Here is an 11,170-nt window from a genome sequence, read left to right as displayed (position 1 = left end):
CATTTAATACAGCAGCAGCAGCATTGATATAACACATGCAGCCAACCAACGGTAAGTGCAGCAATAGCGTAGCCAATGAAGCTGCATGCGCGCGCATCCGCCGGCTTTCAGTCGACGTTTAGCTAGCCGCCCGCTCCACTCTCTCTCTCCTTTTCTCTCTCCGCCAGCAGTGATTTTTCTGACGTGGCTGTGCTCCCCGCCGGCCTTGCTGGCTCCTTAATACTTGCTCTTATTGGATTGGAATTGGATCGTCTCGAGCGCCGGACCTTAGCGACTGCTGCCTGCTGCTCCTATAATTCAGTGTCCGGCCGCCAAAGACGACAGACCTCAGCAAAACTAAAGCAAGCAGTGTACGTGCGCCTAGCTTAGCTAGCTAGCCGAGATCGATGAGCAAAGCAGAGCTGGTGATGCATGGGTTTTATAGAATAGGGTGGTGCACACTAAAGCTTGTTGCTCGACAAGGCTGCAGCATTGGTCGGCGACTTTGCCCGGTGCATTTGAAAGCCAGCAAAAGCAGGGGCTACGGCGTACCGCGTACGTGCGCGCGTACGACGACAGCTACTCTAGCAACACGTGGGTACGAGTACGATGCCTTTTGGATTAGGTCCAGTGTGTGAATCCACCACTCGCGGCGCCGGTCGTCCGTGACGCCATTGCTGCCGCGCGCGCGCCATTTGCTCGCTCCGCCGGCGCAACACGTGGGCACGCCCAGTGCCCTGCTACGTGCTACATCTTGACCTTCTTTCCTCTGCGAACAGTAAGATATGTACAAGTATTGTGCTGTAATTGGAGTACGTATCACATCGTGACGCACGCGCAATGGAAGCGAGCGAGCGAGAGGAGAGTATATACCTCGTAGTACTACTAAACATAGTAATTTGACCACCGAAAGACGGGTCGATACGACGACACCAAGGTAGTGGCATGCATTGGCGAATATAGTGGCATGCTAGCTTAACTGTGTGTTTCCAGATTAAAATTATACAATGGTGTCAGTGGACAGTGTCTATATGGTGCTCGACCACATGAATATGTATAACCTACCAGTAGCTAGCTACGTGACTACTGTCTTCCGCCTAAGTGTAAGTACAATAATAGTCTCCCGTGGAGGGAGAGAAGATTTAAAAAATAAAAAAGCCTAGCACCCGCAATGGGTGACTCTAGTAAGCTAGCTCTTAGCATTTTTTTTATATTTTAATAGGAGAGAGAGAAAAGCCAGCTTCTGGTTAAGAGATAGGCTCATACACATATTCTAAAAATACGTTAGTGTCATGTGGGTCTAATCATACTATATGCCATTGCTAAAAACTAATACTATTGGAGATATTGACTTAAAGCTAGTATCTGACTCTTAGTTTGGTGGGTGCCCTTAGAATGCACATCATAAAAGAATGTGGGGACAAGTAGGTCAGACCCTGTTAATTGCTTGGACAGCATGCGAGCTAATTGATTTATCCGTTACTAGCGTGTTAGTTTTACATGCTCTCTTTCTCCTCCATGTCTGACGTCAACTAGCTATTTGGACACCCATCGGAGGCATCCTTACAGCTAAACACAAATACTGATGCGGAGAAGAGAAGAGAGATGAGTTTGACTCCCATGCAAGCAACCAGCTAGACACGAGAGCCTATACAATTCTAGGCCTAGACATAACTGAATGTGAGGAGGATTAGGAAACGGAAGCTAGAATATGTGTAAAAGTAACAATAAAAAAAATTCTTGTAGATAAATAAAAGACCGTGAATATATAACTTAGGTTTTATAACTTAACTAAAAGCTAAATACTTGGTTGTATCATTGGACTTGCTCTAGCCGAAAAGAAGTCAAGCTAGTAGTAGTCGTCATGAAATATTTGCAAGTTGACGGTTGAGTGCCGGGCGACGAAGCAGCATGCAAAAGCTAGCTAGCGGCAGGGCATGTGACCAGCTAGCAGTCGTCCCTGATCTCATTGCTGGGAACCAGTACGACACCACTGGCAGATCAAGTGGCGACGATGTTTCCATGAAATGTCTTCAGCATGCATGTCCATATCATGTATATGCATCAATACCGGATCAAGAGCTTTGCCGAGTGCCGAGCACACTCAACAAAGACCAAAAAAACACTTGGCAAACGACACTTGGCAAACCCTTTAACGACAAACACTAGTTTGCCGAGTGTTTTTTATCGGACACTCGGCAAAGACGTTGCCGAGTGCAAAAAAAAAAAAAAAACACTCGCAAACTTTTTTTTCCAAAAAATAAATAAAAAGGCACGCCGCCATCCACGCCCGCACCACCAGCACCGCCGTCGCCATCCACGCCCGCCGCCACCATCCACGCCTGGGGTGCGCCGGCCACCACCACCACAGCCACCACCACCACCACCACAGCTGCCGGCTGACAGGGAGAAGAAGAAGGGGAGGGGAGGGGCCGCCACCATGGAGCCCGCCGTCAGATCCATGGATCCACCGCCACCGGGATCCAACCCACCGGATCTGCCGTCGGAGGACACCTATCCGCTGGATCCGCGCCGTGGTGGCTCCATCCCACCGGATCCGCGATGCCACCCGCCGGTGGAACCATGGAGGGAGGGGAGGAGGGCGGATCTGCACCGCCACCCGCTGCTGCTGCTGCTCCGCATCGCCGGGAGGGGCCGAGCCGCCCTGCGCCATCGCCGGGAAGAAGAAGGGGAGGGGCGGGATCCGACGGCCGCCGGCGGGGAAGAAGAAGGGGAGGGGAGGGGCTGGATCCGGCGGCCACCGACGGGGAAGAAGAAGGGGAGGGAGGGGAGGGACCGGATCCGGCAGCCGCCGGCGGGGAAGAAGAAGGGGAGGGAGGGGAGGGGCCGGATTCGACAGTCGCCGAAGGGGAAGAAGAAGGGGACGGAGGGGAGGGGCCGAATCCGGCAGCCGCCAGCGGGGAAGAAGGGGAGGGGCCGGCCACCGGCGGGGAAGAAGAAGGGGAGGGAGGGAGGGGCCGGCCGTCGGCGGGGAAGAAGAAGGGGAGGGAGGGGAGGGGCCGGATCCAGCGGGTGCGGGGGACTGGGGATGTGAGGGGCAGGTGGGTGCGGGGGACTGGGGATGTCTAACGGTATATGATCTTTAATGAAACGTCGCTACTTTGCACTGCTCTGGAAATTATCGTACACATAGTAGCTCCTGTAAGAAGACGCTATGAAAATAAAACCAATAAGCTAGCTGCACAAAAGACAAGCGTGTTGCTATTTGCATTCAAATTTCTGCGATCCCATCATCGGACCCAATATATGCCCCATAGTAAGCATCCATTTCACTATTTAGTTAGTTTGACACACCACTAGCAAAATACCCGTACACTACTTGTTCCAGACTTGATATGCTAATTTAAAAATAGGCACTAAACACACTGAAAACTAAACATAATGATTATGATTATAGACATGTAAAGGCATGGAAACAATACAATTCTAGCATAGCAAGACGACGAGGAGCTTTATATACCATGCCCGCTGGATGGATTGGACTGGAGTATCATGTATTTTTTTAGAGTAAAATGCACCGGATGTTCATTAACTTTCGGTGAAGTATCATCTAGGTCCATCAACTTTGAAACTGTATTTTTTGGTCCATTAACTTTCGTTTGGTGCCATTTAGGTCCATCAACTTTGAAACCGCATTTTTTGGTCCATGAACTTTTAAAATGGTTCACTATAGATGTACGCATGCATCCATGCACGTCGGCTTCGGCCTCCGGTCTTTGCGCGCGTACAGCAGGCACTGCATGGACCTCCGGCGGCGGGTACCTGCTCTGTCTGCTCCTCGATCGAGCCCGCCCGGCCGCTTGGTGCATGCGTGACCTGGCCGTTTGCATTGGCTCGTCGTTTCTGGAGCGATTTGGGTGATCTGCCGCGCGCGCTTGCATTGCAGGGCTGAACCGGTGTGGCAAGAGCTGCCGGCTGCGGTGGACCAACTACCTGCGCCCGGACATCTCAAGCGCGGGCCCTTCACCCCCGAGGAGCACAATTCCATCCTCCAGCTCCACGCCATAGTCGGCAACAAGTGAGCCAAGTCTCAACTCATTCATACGTAGGCTGTACGGTGTGCCTCTCTCTTTCTCCCTGCTCACGCGCGCTCAGTACGTGCCGTCAAAAGTAGGAGTACGCTCTTCAGCAGTGCGTTCTGTATTTTGGATGCTCACTGTGACTCTGCAACTCATCACTCATGTGCATTCATGTAACGAACATGCATCTGGAGCACACGAAAGCCAGCCTCGCTCACGTGCTGGAACGTTGTGATCTCAGGTGGTCCATGATCGCGGCACAGCTGCCGGGCTGGACGGACAACGAGATCAAGAACTACTGGAACACGCACATGAAGAAGCAGCTCCGCCAGGATGCGCTCGCTGTCGCCGTCGCCGGCGAGGGCGCTGCTGCCGCCCAGCTCGCCAGGGCGGCGGCCGCGTCGTCCTGCCCCGCCGCTCGCCACATGGCCCAGTGGGAGACCGCCCGCCTCGAGGCCGGGGCGCGCCTATCCCTGCTCTCGTCCTCGGCCACAACAACGATCACCTCCGCCACAGCCTCCTCGTCGTCGTCCACCGCCGTCGCCGCCGAGCACGTGGCGGTGGCGCCCGACATCTTCCTGCGCCTCTGGAACTCCGAGGTCGGGGATTCTTTCCGCGGCGCAGCCGCGCAGCAGCAGGGGCATGGTCCGGAGGCGAGTGCGGCGGCAGCTGGTGTGCCGGCGCAGGCGCTGCGTGCTGAGCTCGGCGGCGACGATTCCTCGGCCGCGTCGACCTACGGGACCGAGGCTACGGCGGACGACGACTACCGGGCGTTCCTGGACCTGGCGATGGAGGACTTCGCGTTGCTGCAAGGCCGGCTCGGCGCGTTCTCGGTGTTCCCGCAGGCCGACGTGTTCGCCGACGCGCCGTGCTGCCTGTTCGCTCCGTTTGAGTAACTTTGCTCGATCTCATTATCAGTCACCAGAGTAGTAGACTAGAGGTACGTGACCGCGTTCTGCATGCGTTCGTCTGCGTACGCGTACGTACATACATGGTATACGTACACATGCCGCCTGAGCTCGCCACCGCCTGTTCACGTTCAGTTCACCTCCCCCGCTACACGCCACCCAGACTCTGCTCGCGTCGTCCCATCGCCCTGAGCCACGGCATGAAACTCGCGCCGGTTGTCGAGCACGTGAGCGATGGCGGCTGCCGATGGAGCTGTAGAGTGACCAGATGATCCGGTCCTCCTCCGTGTAGCCAACTCGTCGTCGATGAGAGATGCTCTCGTTAACGTGATCCTCGTGGCCAGCCACGACGCGACGAGCGGTCCGTGGACTACGGGAACGCCGCCGGAGGTCCATGCAGTGGCTGCTGTACGCGCGCAAAGACCGAAGGCCGAAGCCAACATACATGCATGCATGCGTGGACCTGTATTGAACCATTTTAAAATTCATGGACCAAAAATACAGTTTCAAAATTGATGGACCTAGATGACACTTTACCGAAAGTTAATGAACCTCCGGTGTATTTTTTTAATAATATCTTTTTAATGATTAATTGGCCGCAGGAGTGACTGGGGCATCGGCCCTTGGGGCGCCGACATATTACTATCGGCCTTTCAGCAGGGAATCGTGTCATACCACCTATCGGGCGCGCGGGGGCCGATAAGTATATGTCGGCTGTCCGGTGGCCGATAGGCGCTAAAATACCACGTACCATGCATAACAATACCATTCGGTTTTGGAAATGCTACACGCGGAAAGTGCCATGCATGGCTTAGGATGTCGGACACAAATGTCCACGATACAAAATAGATATACACATATATAATACTGTACAGTACATGCTAGATACTACTGCCAGTACTCTCAGCACAGAGCCCGTACGTCATCGGCGAGCTCGCTCTGCAGTCTGCACCCATATGATGCACCTTTCTGTCAGGGATAACGGAGATCCTGATCGACGGATCAAACACAAACTTTTTCGAGCTACCGAGATAGACCACACACTAATGACCTGTTTGGGTTGGATCACAGACCGGTCGAGTCATCCGAACCTTATAACTTTGTTTGGATTGAGGTATGAAATGAAGTCATCTGGGTAAGGGCCGCGGTTCATTTTCTAGAATCAACTCGTCCGTCGGAAAAGCAAGGAGCCACTCCATCCGGAGCCACCTTGACCCGAACAGTTTGATCCGGCAAACCAAACAGCCTATAAGTCGATCTGTTGGTTCGTCTGTTTTCTTTAGTTTTAATGATTAATTGGCTGCAGGATGGACCGGGTCGCCGTTCATGGTGAACGCGTACCCGTACTTCAGCTACAACGCGGCGACGCTGAACTACGCCGTGTTCCATCCCAACGCCGGGGTGTACGACCCCGCGACGAAGATCAACTACACGAGCATGTTCGACGCGCAGATGGACGCCATCTACATGGCGATGAAGAGGCTCTGGTACGGAGATGGGGTGGAGATTGCCGTCGGCGAGGCGGGGTGGCCGACCAAGGCGGAGGCCGGGCAGGTCGGGGTGGGTCTGGAGGAGGCCAGGGATTTCAATGCCGGGATGATAAGGGTGTGTAGCGTCGGCAAGGGCACGCCGATGATGCCGGGGAGGAGGCTCAAGACGTGCGTGTTCTCGGTGTTCGATGAGAACCAGAAGCCCGGGTCGGTCGCGGAGAGGAATTTTGGGATCTTCAACACGGATTTCACGCCCAAGTATGATCCTGGTCTCCTCCGTCAAGGATCGGTGAGTTATGCTACTACTCCGCTCTCGCTCATTTTTGTTTGTCTCGTGGATTCTTGAGGACTTCTGTAATTTATTTTATTATTACTATCTGAACACGTCCAAGTATATGATCTTTAATGAAACGTCGATGCTTTGCACTGCTCTGGAAATTATCATACACATAGTAGCTCCCATAAGAAGACGCTATGAAAATGAAACCAATAAGCTAGCTGCACAAAAGACAAGCGTGTTGCTATTTGCACTCAAATTTCTGCAATCCCATCATCGGATCCAATATATGCCCCGTAGTAAGCATCAATTTCACTATTTAGTTAGTTTGACACACCACTAGCAAAATACCAGCACACTACTTTTCCAGGCTTGATATGCTCATTTAAAAATAGGCACTAAACACACTGAAAACTAAACATAATGATTATGATTATGGACAAGTAAAGGCATGGAAACAATACAATTCTAGCATAGCAAAACGATGAGGAGCTTTATATACCATGCCCGCTGGATGGATTGGACTGGAGTATCATGTTTTTTTTAATAATATATTTTTAATGATTAATTGGCCGTAGGATGGATTTGGGGCTGGACGCCTGTCGGCCCCTGTGGCGCCGAAATATCTCTATTGGCCTTCCACAGGCCGACAAGGCCATCCCTGGGGGCCAGAAGTACCTGTCGTCTGTCCAGTGGCCGATAGGTACCACTACCTAAATTCTTGGTTGTATCATTGGACGTCTCTAGCCGAGAAGAAGTCAAGCTAGTAGTAGTCGCCATGAAATATTTGCAAGTTGACGGTTGAGTGCCGGGCGACGAAGCAGCATGCAAAAGCTAGCTAGCGGCAGGGCATGTGACCAGCTAGCAGTCGTCCCTGATCTCATTGCTGGGAACCAGTACGACACCACTGGCAGATCAAGTGGCGACGATGTTTCCATGAAATGTCTTCCGCATGCATGTCCATATCATGTATATGCATGAGTATGATCGAGTCCGATCCAGGACGACAAGGCACATGCATGGTCGTGTGCGATAATATTGATCGACGAGATATTGCCCGCGTCGGCGCGCACAACCGGAGAGATCGATATGATATTTGATACGTGGAGCTGCTTTAGTTTGTCTGCGTGCACCGCCGTGGCGTCGCAGTGGTCAAAACGTCGTACGGGATCCGCGATCTTTCCCACGTCGACATGCACAAACCTGCAGAGAGCGATATGCATGTGGACCTGCTTTAGTTCGTCTGCATGCGTGCGTGCACCGCCGGCGGGCCGTCGTCGGCGTCGCAGAGGTCAAAACGCCGTACGCGCGGATCGGAGTTGAGTACGTAATATATGCCCCGGCTGGAAACGCAGAGATTCGTTCGGTACGTACGGTGCTTATTGGATGCGTTGCCACTTACTTAGGACTTGCTTGCTTGCTGAGCGAAAGGTCGTCGCTGCTTCATCGATGAGAGACCACGCACTGAGCAAAAGGGAGCTTGCATTGCATTTGCCGGGCCCGCGGGCTCTCTGGGGGTGGTAAACTGAAACACGAACAAGAGAGGATGTATGCCACTCGGCAAGGAATTAATAAGTGACACATGCATGCATATACTCTCTTCAAGTATTCAATTATTCTATAAATAGTGGTAGGTCAAACAATCTAAAGTTTGACCAAATCCATATTAAAAAAATAAAGTAAAATACATTAAAAATTCATTAACTTCTAAGGAGATGTCGTATAAGTCTATCAAATCCCAAACAGGGGCGGAGCTTTGAGGAGGCGATTCTGGGCTCTGGCCACTTCTTGCCTGCAACAATTTATGAAAGCCTAGTTGTCTAGCTTCCCTAGTATAAATGCAATTATGGGATCCGTCCAGAAAAGAATGCAATTATGGGATCTGTACCGGTCAAAGTAACTCAAGTTTGACCGAGTTTATAACAAATAATATTAGCATTTATGTCTCGAAATAAAATTTGTTATGAAAATATATTTTATAACTTATCTAACGGTACTTATTTTATATAATAAATGATAATAGTTTTTTATATAAATTTAGTCAAAGTTCAAGGTGTTTGACTCCTCGGTAAGCGAGAATTGCATTCTGTCCCGACGGAGGGAGTAGATACTATAAAGCCTATCACCATGACTCATTTTGTCATGATGTCTAGTTAGCTATCCTTTTTTATATTCAGATCTCAGGTGCAAATTGCAATAGTCATGCCAGCTATTCTGCACAAAACACAAGCCAACTATCCTTGTTATAAATCACTCCTGTTTTTCTATGAATACACGTGTCGTGGTGATTTCGACTTTACTATAGAAATTAGGACAACAATGCTTATCTATAGATTAGCCCTCCTTGATATTTGGTCATGCTCCGCCACTGCTCCCAAAATACATTTTCAAGGGGGTATCCTCTAGCAGCGGTGGATCCAGGAAATATTTTAGTGGGCTGAATAACACTGTTGCTCGATCTTAAGTCTCAGCCCCTCCTACACTATAGAACTTTGCCTAAAAATTTATAGGTGCTCCATAGAGTTCCACTGCTCCGGTATGGGTAGGGGGGCTCGAGCCCCCCCCCCCCCCCCCCCCGGACCTAGCTAGATGGCAACTCATTAAAAGTTATTGGACCTCTAATATATTCTACGCTAAAAGAATACTGATGCTATCATACCAAATGAGTATTATTAGATTTGTCATGAAATATATTTCCATGCAGTATACCTATTTAGAGTTTATATGTTGATACTATTTTATATAAACTTAGTCAAATTTAAGATAACTTTGATCAGACTTAAATAAAACTACATCTTTATTGGAACATAGGTAGTGAATTGGCCACGATATATATAGATGATGCGAACTAATTAGTGAGGCGGTTGCGCTAAGATACTATGGACCTTAAGGCAGATATGTTGCCTCGCACATCGGGGTGTGGAATGTGGGGAGTGGAGTATCATAGTATTACCGGACTTCTAATAATTTATCCTCCAATGTGTATGTATTGGAGGAACCAAATATTATTATTTTTGGATACATGAGAGAGTTGCTATAGCGTTACCGTAATATATCTAGCGCCAATATCTATACGGAAGATGGGGCCCACATATGTATAGAGAAAAAAGATTGTTTGAGAAGTGATGGTTGGGATGTAGCCATGCTATACCGAGGGGATGCAACTCCCTCTTTTATTTGAGAAGATGAGAGAAATATCGGTGGTTATGTAAAAAATAATATTGGAGGACTCCTAGAGTAAGGAAAAAATATAGTTATTCTCAGTATGATAGTTTTATGAGATACGAGGTATCGGTGAACTGCCGAAGATGATTTTATATAGCTACATATTGCGTGGTGTGGATCATAGGACCACCACCATCATCATTTAATCGAATCGCAAATTAAAAGGCCACACCTACTATGTATAATTAAGCAAACGCAAGGAATACGGGACCGATCATGTGCTGCCGGTGTAGCTAGCCTACTAGCAGCAGTTAGTTAGGACTAGGAGTCGTCAGCCAGCAGATGATGGTTCACGCACTGCTGTCACCGTGATATGGACGCAACGAAACCCACGTGTACAGTACAGGCGGCCGCCGCCGGGGTCATGGACACTGCTACACAAACTTTAATGGAGGCGGGCGTTTTTTATTTTCCACGGCGGGCAAAGCCGTCCGTCGCGGCCTAGAGGCCATGGTAAATCGTGGCTTAACCGCGGCGGGCGGCTTTGCTCGCCGCGGTTAACCGATTTACCGCGTCGGGCGGTGTAACGTGCCCGCCACGGTAAATATACTTTTACCACGGCGGTCACGTTGAACCGCCCGCCGCGGTAAATTATTTTACCGCGGCGGACACGTTACACCGCCCGCCGCGGTTATGTTCGTTAGCCGTGGCGGGCATTATTATTTGCCCGCCTCGGTAAATTATTTTCTAAATTAAAAAAATACAGCAGGCATATAATTAAATTCAAATTCAAATTCAAATTCAAATCACATCCAGATTTCACAGATTAAACTTAAAAAGTATGCAGGCATTACACATGAGATAATATACATATATATACATTCACTTAGTCGTTCTTGTCATCGTTAATTCATTACATTTACATATTAAAGTCGTTATACATGCCCTAAGGAGTAATCTTGTGGACGCATCATCGTGGGCCATTTCCTCAGCCTCTCGTACTCTGGTAAAATCGCTAGCTGGCTGTTCTTATTGAAGAACGTGCTCCCTTCAAGCACGTATTTGTCTAAGACAAACTTACATATGTCCGTCTTTGTCTGTTTGAAGGAGTGTTGGGTGCTCTGCACGTCTCTTCACCAGTTCAATCCATTCTTGAGCACACCTACTGCTGTTGTACTGCTTGCACTCCCTCAGGTACTCACAGACGTAGAAGCCACAGGTTTGTGATCCTACCGGTTGTTTGGCACACTGCATGATCGATACACAAGCATTAGAATACAGGCATTAGAACGCTTATGAACAGAAAGCACA

General features: G+C 49.8%; 1 protein-coding gene and 1 pseudogene across 1 annotated transcript; both read left to right on the top strand.

Moving 5' to 3' along the window:
• The first annotated feature begins 3,689 nt into the window (after window positions 1-3,689).
• LOC136549239 (transcription factor MYB17-like) lies at window positions 3,690-4,915 on the top strand (annotated as a pseudogene).
• A 1,338-nt stretch (window positions 4,916-6,253) lies between these two features.
• LOC136549238 (glucan endo-1,3-beta-glucosidase-like) lies at window positions 6,254-6,763 on the top strand. The gene has a single exon (XM_066540486.1). It carries the CDS (start codon window positions 6,254-6,256, stop codon window positions 6,761-6,763), a length of 510 nt encoding a protein of 169 aa, XP_066396583.1.
• Window positions 6,764-11,170: the final 4,407 nt, after the last annotated feature.

The sequence above is a fragment of the Miscanthus floridulus genome, chromosome 4 (genome assembly GCF_019320115.1).
Source record: "Miscanthus floridulus cultivar M001 chromosome 4, ASM1932011v1, whole genome shotgun sequence".
NCBI classification, from domain to species: domain Eukaryota; kingdom Viridiplantae; phylum Streptophyta; class Magnoliopsida; order Poales; family Poaceae; genus Miscanthus; species Miscanthus floridulus.
Note: the sequence above shows the minus strand (reverse complement) of the source record. Positions and strands in the feature narration are given on the sequence as shown.